At 42.7% G+C, this 14,410-nt stretch overlaps 1 protein-coding gene across 9 annotated transcripts in view; it reads left to right on the plus strand.

The window, feature by feature from the left end:
- Window positions 1-14,410, plus strand: part of LOC132407461 (probable G-protein coupled receptor 82) — a 116,625-nt gene that overhangs the window by 96,846 nt on the left and 5,369 nt on the right. For 6 of the 9 annotated variants that reach the window (XM_059994000.1, XM_059993997.1, XM_059994004.1 and 3 more), the window contains 2 exons: window positions 13,823-13,902; window positions 14,017-14,121. In XM_059994000.1, coding sequence (XP_059849983.1) covers window positions 14,099-14,121 — 23 coding nt within the window. In that variant the 5' untranslated portion in view covers window positions 13,823-13,902; window positions 14,017-14,098. Of the gene's footprint in view, window positions 1-12,948; window positions 12,971-13,822; window positions 13,903-14,016; window positions 14,122-14,410 lie in introns of those variants that run through there. The other 3 variants (XM_059994003.1, XM_059994005.1, XM_059994002.1) reach the window with 2 other exon arrangements.

The following is a 14,410-nucleotide window of genomic DNA, read 5'->3' on the forward strand; positions in this document are numbered from 1 at the left end:
ACGGGGAAGGGTCAGTACAGAGTTCACAGTGAAGTGTCAGTACAGGGATCATCGTGAAGGGTCAGTACAGGTTTCATTGGGATCGGTCAGTAAAGGTTTCATGGGGAAGGGTCAGTATAGGGTCCATGGGGAAGGGTCAGTATAGGGTTCATGGGGAAGAGTCAGTACTGGGTTCATGGGGATGGGTCAGTACTGGGTTCGTGGGGAAGGGTCAGTGTAGGGTTTGTGGGGAAGGGTCAGTATAGGGTTCGTGGGGAAGGGTCAGTACATGTTCGTGGGGATGGGTCTGTACAGGTTCGTGGGGATGGGTCTGTACAGGTTCGTGGGGAAGGGTCAGTATAGTGTTCATGGGGAAGGGTCAGTATAGGGTTCATGGGGAAGGGTCAGTATAGGGTTAATGGGGAAGTCTCAATATAGTGTTCATGGGTCAGCGTCAGTATACGCTTCATGGGGAACATTCAGTGTAGGGTTCATGGGGAAGTGTCTGTATGGGGTTCATGGAGATGGGTCAGTATGGGGTTAATGGGGAAGGGTCAGTATAGGGTTAATGGGGAAGTATCAATATGGTGTTCATGGGTCAGGGTCATATGGGGTTCACAGGCCAGCGTCAGTATACTTCTTATGGGGAAGGTTCCGTATTGGGATTAGGGAGGAATGATCAGTATAAGGTAGATGGTGAAAGGTCGGTATAGGGTTCATAGGGAAGAGTCACTGTCGGTTTCATGATGAAGGGTTAGTATAGGGTTAATGGGGAAGGGTCAGTCTGGGGTTCGTGGTGAAGGATCAGTACAGGGTTCATGGGGAAGGGTCAGTGTAGGTTTCACGGTTAATGGTCAGTACAGGGTTCGTAGGGATTCATCAGTCTGGGGTTTGTGGGGTAGGGTCAGTACTGGGTTCATGGGGAAGGGTCAGTACTGGGTTCATGGGGAATGGTCAGTATAGGGTTCATGGTGAATGGTCAGTATAGGGTTAATGAGGAAGGGTCAGTATACGGTTCATGGTGAAGTGTCAGTATTGGGTTCATAATGAAGGGTTAGTATAGGGTTCATGGGGAAGGGTCAGTATGGGGTTCATGGGGAAGGGTCATTATAGGGTTCGTGTGGAGGGGTCGGTACAGGGTTGATAGTGAATGGTCAGTATAGGTTTGAGAGTGAAGTGTCAGTACAGGGTCGATAGTGAAGTGTCAGTACAGGCTTCATGGGGAAGGGTCAGTGTAGGATTCATGGGGAAGGGTCAGTACAGGGTTCGTGGATAAGCGTCAATACTCGGTTCGTGGGGAAGGGTCAGTACTCAGTTCGTGGGGAAGGGTCAGTATAGGGTTCATGGGGAAGGGTGAATACTGTGTTCCTGGGGTAGAGTCAGTACAGGGTTCATGGGAAAGTTTCAGTACTGGGTTCGTGGGGAAGGGTCAGAAAAGGGTTCGTTGCGAAGGGTCAGTGTAGGGTTCGTGGGGAAGGGTCAGAAAAGGGTTCGTGGTGAATGGTCATTACAGGTTCGTGGGGAAGGGTCAGTACAGGTTTGTGGGGAATGGTCAGTACAGGTTCGTGGGGAAGGGTCAGTATAGTGTTCATGGGGAAGGATCAGTATAGTGTTCATGGGGAAGGGAGAGAACAGGGTTCATCGGGAAGGGTCAGTATATGGTTCATGGGGAAGTGTGAATACAGTGTTCCTGGGGAAGAGTCAGTACAGGGTTCATGGGAAAGGTTCAGTACTGGGTTCGTGGGGAAGGGTCAGTACAGGTTCGTGGGGAAGGGTCAGTACAGGTTCGTGGGGAAGGGTCAGTACAGGGTTCATCGGGGTCAGTATAGGGTTCATGGGGAAGGGTCAGTACAGAGTTCACAGTGAAGTGTCAGTACAGGGTTCATAATGAAGGGTCAGTACAGGGTTCATGGGGATGTGTCAGTATTGGGCTCATGGGGAATGCTCAGTACCGGGTTCATGTGAAAGTGTCAGTACTGGGTTCATGGGGAAGGGTCGGTACAGTGTTCATGGGGAAGGGTCAGTATTGGGCTCATGTGTAATAGTCACTATTGGGTTCATGGGGAAGGGTCAGCACAGGGTTCATGGGGATGTGTCAGTATGGGGTTCATGGGGAAGGGTCAGTATAGGATTCATGAGGAAGGGTCAGTATAGTGTTCATGTGGAAGGGTCAGTATAGGGTTCATGGGGATGGGTCAGTACAGGGTTCATGGGGAAGTGTCAGTACTGGGTTCCTGGGGAAAGGTCAGTACAGGGTTCATGGGGAAGGGTCATTATTGGGCTCATGTGTAATAGTCAGTATAGGGTTCATGGGGAAGTGTCAGTACTGGGTTCATGGGGATGTGTCAGTATGGGGGTTCATGGGGAAGGGTCAGTATAGGATTCATGAGGAAGGGTCAGTATAGGGTTCATGGGGAAGGGTCAGTATAGGGTTCATTGGGAAGGTTCAGTATAGTGTTCATGTGGAAGGGTCAGTATAGGGTTTATGGGGAATGCTCAGTACCGGGTTCATGTGGATGTGTCAGTACTGGGTTCATGGAGAAAGGTCAGTACAGGGTTCATGGGGAAGGGTCAGAATATGGTCCATGGGGAAGGGTCAGTACAGGTTTTATGGGGAAGGGTCAGTATTGGGCTCATGTGTAACAGTCAGTTTTGGGTTCATGGGGAAGGGTCAGCACAGGGTTCATGGTGAACGGTCAGTACAAGGTTCATGGGGAAGTGTCAGTACTGGGTTCATGGGGATGTGTCAGTATGGGGTTCATGGGGAAGGGTCAGTATAGGATTCATGAGGAAGGGTCAGTATAGGGTTCATGGGGAAGGGTCAGTATAGGGTTCATTGGGAAGGTTCAGTATAGTGTTCATGTGAAAGGGTCAGTATAGGGTTCATTGGGAAGGGTCAATATAGTGTTCATGTGGAAGGGTCAGTATAGGGTTCATTGGGAAGGGTCAATTACGGTTTTGTTGGGCAGGAGCACTGTATAGGTTTCGTCCACTACTTGTGAAGGATGTACCAGTTTCTGTGAGGAAGCTCTTCAGTTATTTTATTCGTTTATTGCCCCTGGGAGTGTGGGTGACAGGCCTTTTGATTTGAAGGAATAGAATACAACTGAATACATTGGCTGTGATTGCAAGTCTGAAAATAAGAGTATTCCTGATTTATTCTTGTAAATATGTTTATTATGAAAAAAATTATTTAGATATAAACATGTCTGACAATGTCAGAAAACTTGTATGGGAGAGTTTTTAAAGTGGAAATGCCTTTGCATTGGGCAATTCCACTCCCTCTACCTCGGAAGCCTGGGTGCAGTGGCATGAGTAGTTGTTAAAACTGCCAACCTCCTTGGTTGCGGGGGTTGACCCGGACTTCATTTGTGTTTTATATTGTTCTTCACTCTCAATGAAGATTTACAGAACTACCTTTGTCTGCTGGTGCTGACTTCATAGGGTAGGAGAGGCCTGTCCCTATCTCATCAGGGTATGTGGCCTGCTGGCTATCTTCACCAGTTTACCCCACATGTCCAACTGATGTACTGGGTTGTGGTTGTTGTTGAATACTTGGAGCCACAGGTGAGAGCTGAGTATCTGGTGGGGACCAATGGTGAGTGATCTTCCCCTAGATTGTACACAACAAGCCCCCTTCACCAGAGGGCTAATCCTCCCTGGACACCCCATACACCCCATATCATAAGCTATTCCCCATGCAACAAGTCCGCTCTGATCTCAAACACAAGAGATTCTGCAGACACTGGAAATCCAGAGATTTCTGGAGGAATTCTGCAGGTCAGGCAGCATCTATGGGGGGGAATAAAAGTTGACGTTTCAGTTCCAACGCCCTTCATCAGGAAGGGGGAAGAAGCCAGAATAAGAAGGTGGTGTGATGGGAAGGTGTGCAAGCTAGCAGGAGGCAGGTGAGGCCAGGCGAGGGGAAGGTAGCTAGGTGAGGGATGAGGATGAAGTGAGAAGCAGGATAGGTGGAAGTGAGGTGAGCAATAGGTGGAAGAGGGGAAGGGCTGAAGAAGTAGTGAGGTGATTCCAGCTCTGAATGCCTTCCACCTTTATGTAAGTCTTTGCAGTGACGCTTACGGTAGGATGAGTGTTTTACAGCTCTGGGCCTGTACTCACTGGAGTTTAGAAGAATGAGGGGGAATCTCCTTGAAATCTATTGAATATTGAGTGGATCTGGAACAGATGTTTCCTGCAGTGTGGGAACCTAGGACCAGAGGGCATAGTCTCAGAACAGAAGGACGTTCATTTAGAATAGAAATGAGGAGGAAGTTCTTTAGCCAGGGGTTTATGCATGTGTGGAATTAATTGTCACAGATGGCTGTGGAGGCCGAGTTATTCAGTATACTTAAAGCGGAGATTGATAGGTTATTGATTAGTCAGGGTGTCAAAGGTTACAGAGAGAAAGCAGGAGAATGGGTTTGAGAGAGATAATCATTCAGCTATGATAGAATGGAGGAGCAGACTCAATGGGCTGATTCTTCTCTTATGTCTTATGATCTTATGTTAAGGATCATCACTTATAGAGGAAAGAGTTGGCTTGTGAAATAGAAAGACAAAATATGGGAGCTCTCCAACAACAGGTCCATGGCAAGACGTAGAGAGTCGGCCTCCATTCTGGCAAACTTCCATCCGAATTGTGCCCGCACACTATTTCCCCAACTTTAGTGAAGGGTCTTGGCCCGAAATGGGTGACTGTTTATTCCTCTCCACAGATGCTGCCTGGCCTGCTGAATTCCTTCAGCATTGCATGTGTTGCTCTGGATGTCCAGCATCTGCAGAATCTCTTGTGTTTGTGATTTGTTGCAGTTCTGTTTTTATTCCACATTCCTGGCACTGGTGGTATTTTGTTCCTGTGTCAGACACTTACTGAGCGTTTCCAGTAATGCATGCTTGAAGAAAGTGGTTATACTTTAAGTGACCTTGCTGAAGAAGGTTGCTGCTACGATAGAGTGGTGGTTAGACTGTGAGATCACAAGATCTGGAGTCATGAATTCAACCAAACCATCAACTTATTGTGAGGAATTTAAAATCCCTGGTAATGAAAAAATGCATGGAGGGTTGTGAACCTGCAGTAGAGGTCCACGGTGGGTCACTGAGCACCTGTCCGGTTCAGTAACATCATGACTACAGCCCTTACACATCCTGCACCCTCTCTGATCAGACCACACCAATGGTCGCTGTATGGCATTGATCAGAGACCCACTCTCAGTTCCTGCACTCTGAAGGAATATAGGAGCAGAATGAGGCCATTTGGCCATCGAATCCACTCTGCCATTCCGTCATGGCTGATTTAATATCCCTCTCAACCCCATCCCCTGCCTTCTTCCTGCAACCTTTGACACCCTGATTAATCAAGAACCTATTAACCTCCACTTTAAATATACTTAATGAATTGGTCTCCTCAGCCAACTGTGGCAATGAATTCCACTGAGTCACCACCTTCTGGCCCAAGTTCCTCCTCATCTCTCTTTTAAAAGGACATCCTTTTTTTTGTAATTTATTTTTTTATTGAAGTTCATCAAACAAACATTTCCATAAGATGTATTCCAGACATTGTATATATATATATATATATATATATATATATATATATATATATATATCATATAATCATATATATCACAAAATCTCCACATAGTATTTATCTGAGGTATACACTTATAGAAAAGAGTGGAAAGAAAAAAACAAGCAAAAGGAAAGAACTATGTACAAGTAGGGAATGATCTTTTATTTTACAACAGATTCATTGATTTGTGAGAATAAAATCAGGCCTATAAGGCATTATGTAGTTAAACCATTTTTCCCAGTATGAATCAAATTGTTCCAGCTTATGGTTAACAGATACTGTTATCTTCTCCATTTTGTAAACGTCCATTGTAATTTCCATCCATGTATTTAAAGTTGGGCTCTCCTGTGATAAACATTTCCTAGTAAGAGTCTTTTTACCAGCCACCAACAGTATATTCATTAAATATTTATCCCTTTTCAACCATTCTTGAGGTATATATCCAAAATATATGGTATTACTCTCCAAGGGTATTTAAAGATGTCTTGTAGGGCATTGTGTATCCCCCTCCAATAGTTTTTGATAACAGGGCAGTCCCAAAAAATATGATAATGATTTGCACCTTGATATCCACAATTTCTCCAGCAAACAGGGAGGTTACCATCATAATGGGATTTCTGAGAGGGTGTAATAAAATATCTTACCAAGTTTCTCCATCCAAACTCCCTCCATTTCTGTGAACTGGTACACTTCCATTGATATCTCCATATTGTTGTCCATTCTTCCTCAGATATAATTATCCCTCCTTTCCTCTCCCATTTTGTTTTAATGTATGAATTCGAATGTGTTTTAAGATTTGACAACCCCTTATACATGCTTGAAATGATTCTACTACCATTATCTGAATTATATGCTTTTCTAAAGAGCTCTGTCAAGCATGTATTTGCCCTGGTTACATTTTTAAGCATCTTATTAACATATTGTCGCATCTGTAAATACTGATAAAAATCTTGTTTTTCTAATAAGTGTTTCTCTTTAAGCATTTCAAAACTGAACAATATTCCTTCTTTCATTATGTTGCAAAGAACTGTTATTCCTTTAGCTGTCCAGTCCTTAAATCTAGCATCCAATTTATTTGGTGTAAAATCAGAGTCATATGCACACCATTTAAGAATTGCAATATCTCCCTCTCGATTATATTCTTTTATAGTAGTTTTCCATATTTTAAGAGTCCATTTCACCCATGTGTTATCAATAGTATTTATGTACCTTTGCAGGTTGTTATCAGCCAAAATTGCTTGTATGGGGATGGGAAGAACCCGCTCCTCAATGTTTTTCTATTGAGCGTCATATGATGGGTTACACCAACATATCACAGCTCTCAACTGTGCTGCAAAATAGTAATCTCTAAGAGAAGGTAGGCCCCATCTCCCCTTTTCCTTTGCTAACTGCAAAGTTTTGAGACGAACTCTAGGCCTTTTACCCTGTCAAATATAACTTGATAGCATCTTGTTCCATTCATTGAATTGATTTTGATTAATCTCTATTGGTAGGGTCTGAAAGAGATATAACAGTCGGGGCAGTATATTCATTTTGATAGACTCAATCCTTGAACTGAGACTGAAAAAAGAATCAGGCTCCATCTTGCCACATCTTCCTTAATTTTTTAAATAAAGGCTGATAATTATATTCTGATAATTTTGCCAAATCCTTTGGCATAATGATGCCCAAATATTTGAAAGACTCTGTGTGCCATGCCCAGGGGTATTGACTTTCAATTTCTCTTGGTGGGCTATAATAATATGAAAATAATTGGGTTTTATCTATGTTGATCTTGTATCCTGATAATTGACCATATTGTTCAAAGGATTGCATCAATTTAGGTAAAGAGTATGTTGGTTGCCCTAGATAGATCAAAATATCATCCGCATAACAAGCCAATTTATGCTCTGTCCCTTTAATAGTAATTCCCCTGATTTCTTCATTTTGTCTGATGTATTGAGCTAATGGTTCCAGATATAACACGAAGAGTAGTGGTGACCATGGACAACCCTGTCTTGTGCCCCTTTCTAGGGTAAGACTATTTGATAAATATCCATTGATTTTAATCCTAGCAGCAGGGTTGACATATAATGCCAGTATTGTTTTAATAATTGTGTCATGGAAACCAAATCCATGTAAAACTCTAAAGAAAATTCCAATTAACCGAATCAAATGCCTTTTCAACGTCCATGCTTATCACTATTGCTTGGATTTTATTGTTTTGTATATGATCCATAATGTGAAGTGTCCTTCGTATATTGTCTTGAGTCTGGCATTGTTGTATAAAACCTGTCTGATCATTATGTATCAGTATGGGTAGAAACTCCTCTAATCGTTTGGCCATGATGGAGGTAAATAACCTATAATCTACATTAAGAACGGATATTGGTCTAAATTACCCGCATTCCATTTTATCCTGGCCTTCTTTCGGTATAGCTGAGATTATCGCTTCCTTCCAACTGGGTGGTATTTCTGCCTTTTTTAGAGCCCAGTTCAGTGTGGGGAGTAAAACAGGAATTAACTTATTTTTAAATTCTTTGTACCACCCTGCTGTATACCCATCTGATCCTGGTGACTTGCTTAATTTAAGCCTACTAATTGCAGCTTTTAATTCAACTTCAGTTATGTCAGCAGTCATCCTTCTATTTTGTTCTTCGCTTTAAGTGGGTAACTCTAGAGAATTCAAGAAGGTGTCAGTTTGGGTTATGCTTCCCCCTGAAACTTTGGAATATAGCGTTTTGTAAAACACTTCAAAAGCTTCTTGAATTTCACTGAGCTTTTTTTTATTATTTTCGTTCTTGGGTCCCTAATTCTATGAATTGTATTTTCTGCTATCTTTTTTTTTTCAGTTTCCTGCCAGTATTTTCATAGATTTTGATCCACTTTCATAATGTCTCTGTTTCAGAAACATTAAGTTTTTCCTGATTTCTTGCATAGCCTAATTATTTATATATAACCATATAACAATCACAGCACGGAAACAGGCCATCTCGGCCCTCCTAGTCCATGCCGAACTCTTAATCTCACCTAGTCCCACTTACCCGCACTCAGCCCATAACCCTCCACTCCTTTCCTGTCCATATACTTATCCAATTTTACCTTAAATGACACAACTGAACTGGCCTCTACTACTTCTACAGGAAGCTCATTCCACACAGCTATCACTCTCTGAGTAAAGAAATACCCCCTCATGTTTCCCTTAAACTTCTGCCCCCTAACTCTCAAATCATGTCCTCTCGTTTGAATCTCCCCTACTCTCAATGGAAACAGCCTACTCATGTCAACTCTATCTATCCCTCTCACAATTTTAAATACCTCAATCAAATCCCCCCTCAGCCTTCTATGCTCCAATGAATAGAGACCTAACTTGTTCAACCTTTCTCTGTAACTTAAGTGCTGAAACCCAGGTAACATCCTAGTAAATTGTCTCTGCACTCTCTCTAATTTATTGATATCTTTCCTATAATTCGGTGACCAGAACTGCACACAATATTCCAAATTTGGCCTTACCAATGCCTTTTACAATTTTAACATTACATCCCAACTTCTGTACTCAATGCTTTGATTTATAAAGGCCAGCGTTCCAAAAGCCTTCTTCACCACCCTATCTACATGAGACTCCACCTTCAGGGAACTATGCACTGTTATTCCTAGATCTCTCTGTTCCTCTGCATTCCTCAATGCCCTACCATTTACCCTGTATGTTCTATTTGGATTATTCCTGCCAAAATGTAGAACCTCACACTTCTCAGCATTAAACTCCATCTGCCAACGTTCAGCCCATTCTTCTAACCGGCATAAATCTCCCTGCAAGCTTTGAAAACCCACCTCATTATCCACAACACCTCCTACCTTAGTATCATCGGCATACTTACTAATCCAATTTACCACCCCATCATCCAGATCATTTATGTATATTACAAACAACATTGGGCCCAAAACAGATCCCTGAGGCACCCCGCTAGTCACCGGCCTCCATCCCGATAAACAATTATCCACCACTACTCTCTGGCATCTCCCATCTAGCCACTGTTGAATCCATTTTATTACTCCAGCATTAATACCTAACGACTGAACCTTCTTAACTAACCTTCCATGTGGAACTTTGTCAAAGGCTTTGCTGAAGTCCATATAGACTACATCCACTGCCTTACCCTCGTCAACATTCCTCGTAACTTCTTCAAAAAATTCAATAAGGTTTGTCAAACATGACCTTCCACGCACAAATCCATGCTGGCTACTCCTAATCAGATCCTGTCTATCCAGATAATTATTAATACTATCTCTAAGAATACTTTCCATTAATTTACCCACCACTGATGTCAAACTGACAGGTCTATAATTGCTAGGCTTACTTCTAGATCATTATTATATCATTCCTAATTCTTTTGATTTCCTCAATTTGTGTTTTTTCTCTGGTTTCTTCAGCCTATTTTGTAATTCCTCTAATGTTTTATTCCTTATTTTTTCTTATATGAAGATATCACTATAATTTTCCCTCTTAAGACCACCTTCAGAGTATCCCATAAAATGGGCGGTGAAACCTCTCCATTATCATTAAATTCTAAGTAGAGACCAATTTCTTTTTTAATCTGTTCCTTAAAGTACAGATCATTGAGTAGACTTGAATTTAGTTTCCAAATAGTATTCTTTGGTTGTAGGTCAAAATCAACAGATAAATATATGGGTGCATGGTCACTTACATCTATTGTCCCAATTCCACAGGTGTTTATTTTGTCTTTGTCTTTTCCAAATGTTATGAAATAGTCTATTCTTGTATATACAGAATGTGGAGCAGAATAATGAGTGTAATCCCTTCTGTCGGGGAAAAGGTCCCCCCATATATCAATTAAACCAACATCCTCAAAGAGTGTATTAACTTTCTTATGTAAAAATTTTGTTTCATAGGTTTTTCTATTGGAAGAGTCTAAGTTTGGTTGCAATTGTAAATTTAAGTCTCCCTCACATATCAGGAGACCTTCTGTTTCCGTTACCATAATATCAGTAATTTTCTGAAAGAAACCAGTATCACTTCCCGGGGGTGCATATATATTCAATAGAGTAACTGAATTGCCGTCTATATTTCCCCTTACCAGAATATATCTGCCTTCTTTATCTCCCATTTCGAATATTTTTTCAAAATTTAGCTTACTTGAGATAAGAATAGCAACTCCTCTCCTATGTCCTGATTTATATGAGGAGAAAAACAGATTAGTGAAGCCCATTCTCTTTAGTTTTTTATGCTTATTATCACTTAAATGAGTTTCCTGTAAATATACTGCAAGGGCTTGTACTTTTTTCATTTTGGATAAAATTCTCTTACGTTTGATTGGATTTAATAGCTCATTTACATTAAAAGAAATGAATTTTACCTTGTCCTTAGCCATCTGTATTTATCTGTCAATGTATCATTGAAATTAGAATAAAACTTAATCGATCTACTCCCTGAACAAATAAGAACCAAGAAACTCAAATAATAACAAAAATGGCAACGAACGTGTGATTCCACATTCTCTAGTAAATGACCCTGCGTTGAGCTAGAGAAAATGTCTAGCTGTGGGGGATAACCCCTCCTATTTGTGAGTTGAGGGCCCCCATTGCAGTATTCATAAAAGTCAGTGAACAAATCCATTACACAGAAAAGATTTCCCTGTGTACTCCTATACACACACACACACACACATGCATACACATATATATATATTCTCATTTTGGTGGGGAAAAAGGAGTAAGTGAGCGAATAAAGAATAACAGCTAAGTAATATAAAATCCACATTATAATAAGTATTTCTCGAGATAGGTATATCACCGTGTACTTTTGCTTCTGTTTAGCTTCTCAACATTTTGAAAGTTAGCCAAACCTTATGGCTCTTCTGAAGGACATGAGGACTGTCTTTGGGAAACTCCCGGTCTCTTCCTGATACGTTTCTCTCGGCTTCCTCCCGTCTCCTGCCATCTCGTTTCTCGCACTATTTCCCAAGCCGAGCGGGACAATTCCTCAGCCAGGCTTTCTTTCGTTTTGGTCATGCTGACGGGCAGCCCTCTGGCCTTCATGTCTGTAGTCGCCTCTCCCACTGTCTGGTACAACTGCATCCCGTTGTCATAAAACACTCGAAGTTTAGCAGAGTACGGAGTTTGAAATCTAATCTTATTTTGCTTTAATACTCGCTTTACTTTGGAGTATTCTTTGCGTTTCTGGAGGACCGTGGGGGGTAATCTTGGTCGAACTATATTAATTTATCTCTAAAAACACTCTCTTCTTACCCCAGGCCCTTTGTAGAATCTCTGCCTTGGTGCTGTATCGAAGGAATATAATTATAATTGAGCGTGGCTTTCTATCCTGGGTAGGTTTTGGGACTAACACGCGGTGCGCTCTTTCAACTTCCAGCTCCATAGCTGGGGGAAGACCCAGCGCGTCCCGCAGTAACTTTCCGATAAACTCCGTCATAGACGAGCCCTCCGCTCCTTTGGGAATGTTGTAGATTCTGATATTTTTCCACCGTAATCTTCCCTCCAGGTCAAGCAGTTTACCTTCTTGGTGATGTATTATTTTTATTGTCTTGCTCAGTATCCGTTCCACGTTTTGAACGTGATCTTCCACCTTCTCAATGCGAGTCTCTGCCACCGCTATTTTTTGATTAACGCCGGCGAGCTCTGCCTTAATATCATGGAGCTGCTGCTTTATATCTTTCTGGACCTCCATTATTTCTTTCAGGATTTCGAAGATATTCACCGCTTCGCCTGAACGCTGTCAAGTCGGAGAGCCTCTTGCTGCACTCCTTTCGGATGCAGGCTCTGCAGTGTCGCTTTTTTTATTCCCATTTCTTCTCCCCATTCTTGCCCCTCTTTTCAGTTCAAATATTTTTCGAAAAATATTAGATTTGATGGGTTAATGGGGCTTAATACGCGTTTTTGCGGAGGAGCTAGTGACTTAAGCTGCCATTCTCGTCGATGACGTCACCGGAAACCGACATCCTTCTATTCCGAGGCTGTGTCTCTGATCCTAGACTCCCCCAGAATAGGAAACATCCTCTCCACATTCACTCTGTCTAGGCCTTTCAATATTTGATAAGTTTCAATGATATCACCCTCCACCCTATTCTACTAAACTCCAGTGAGTACAGGCCCAGAGCCACCATGCATTAACCCTTTCATTCCCAGGATAATTCTGTGAACCTCCTCTGTACCCTCTCCAATGTCAGCACATTTTTTCTTAGATAAGGGGTCACAAGGGGAAACTGCTCACAATACTCAGTGTGGTCTGACAAATGCCTTATATCAGTGCCCCGTGTTCCCTCTGTTGGCATCTCATTTACCTCACACTGAATGTTGAATTGTCCTTTGCCTCTCTGAGGGCAGCTCTGCTGCGGACGGGATTGTTTGCTGTCGCTGGTTGTCTCACCTTCCACTTTCAACTGCCTAGTGCTCAGTGATTAGGTAAGATTTATTTACATTTCCGTGTACATCGCTGAAATGCCTTGTTTGCATCAATCACCAACAGAGTGCCCGGGACAGCTCGCACGTGTTGCCATGCTTCCAGCGCTGACATAGCACGCCCCCAACTCAATAACCCAAACCCGGAATGTGGGGGGAAGCTGGAGAACCTGAAAGAAATCCATATGGTCATGGAGAGAGTGTAGAAGCTCTTTACGGGCAGCGGTGGGAATTGAACCCTGATCACTGGTGCTACAAAGTGATACAATAACTTCTATGCTATCATGCTGCCCCAAAAATCAGCAATGTTTTGTAAGAAGCAGAAGCAGGAGGTAATCACAGCCCCTTGTGTCTATTCCACTGTGGCTGACCTTGTACCACAGCCAGTGTTATCCCCATCTCCTCCAGCCTGTGCTCACTGGAGCTTAGAAGAATGAAGGGGGGTTCTAAGTGAAACCTGTTGAATATTGAAAGGCCTACTTAGAGCGGATGTGGAGAGAATGATTCCTATCGTGGGGGTGTCAATGGCCAGTGAGCAGAGCTTCAGGATAGAAGAATCTCCTTTTAGAACTGAGATGAGAAGGAATTTCATTAGCCAGAGAGTGGCAAGTCTGTGGAATTCATTACCACAGAGGCCAAGTCATTAGGTATACTTAAATGGGGTTTGATAGGTTCTTGATTAGTCAGAGTGTAAAAGGTTAGGGAAAAGTCAGGAGAATGGGGTTGAGAGGGATAATAAATCAGCCATGATGGAATGAAGGAGCCAACTCGATGGGCTGAATAGCCTAATTCTGCTCCTAAGTCTTACAGTGTTATTATTTAATGGCTATAGGCTTATCAACCTGTGTTTTGTAGGAACACAAAGACTGAGAGCGTGGGCAGAGAAAATTCCAGACATCCTGGGTGAAGAAATTCTTCCACATCTCAGTTCTCAGGTCAGTTCCTGATCTTGCACTCCTCAGTCAGGGAAACACCTTCTGACCCCAGCCTGACAAACCTGGATGGACTTTGTCAATTCTGATGCCATCTCCCTTCTTTTTATACTCTAGAGAATCCAGAGCCAGACTCACTCGCTGTACGGCAAACCCACCGTCCCTACAACCAGTCTGGTGAACCGCTGGCACTCGCTCCATGGCAAGTTCATCCTCTCTTGGGTAAGGAGAGCACAGTTATTCACAATTCTCCGGGTATGGTTTAATGATGCACCCGTAGTCACTCACAGACTGCTGGAGGAGCTCAGCAGGTCAGGCAGCATCCACAGAGGGGAGTAAACAGAGACCCTTCATCAGGACTGGACAGGAAGGGGCGGAAGCCAGAAGAGGCCAGGGTAGAGAGGGAGGTATACAAGTTGTCAGGCAATAGGTGACACCAAGTGAGGGGGGAAGATGGCTGGGGGGAGTAAGAAACTGAGAGGTGATAGTTGGAAGAGGTAAAGGGCTAAAG

The sequence above is a fragment of the Hypanus sabinus genome, chromosome 18 (assembly GCF_030144855.1).
Source record: "Hypanus sabinus isolate sHypSab1 chromosome 18, sHypSab1.hap1, whole genome shotgun sequence".
In the NCBI taxonomy this organism is placed as follows: domain Eukaryota; kingdom Metazoa; phylum Chordata; class Chondrichthyes; order Myliobatiformes; family Dasyatidae; genus Hypanus; species Hypanus sabinus.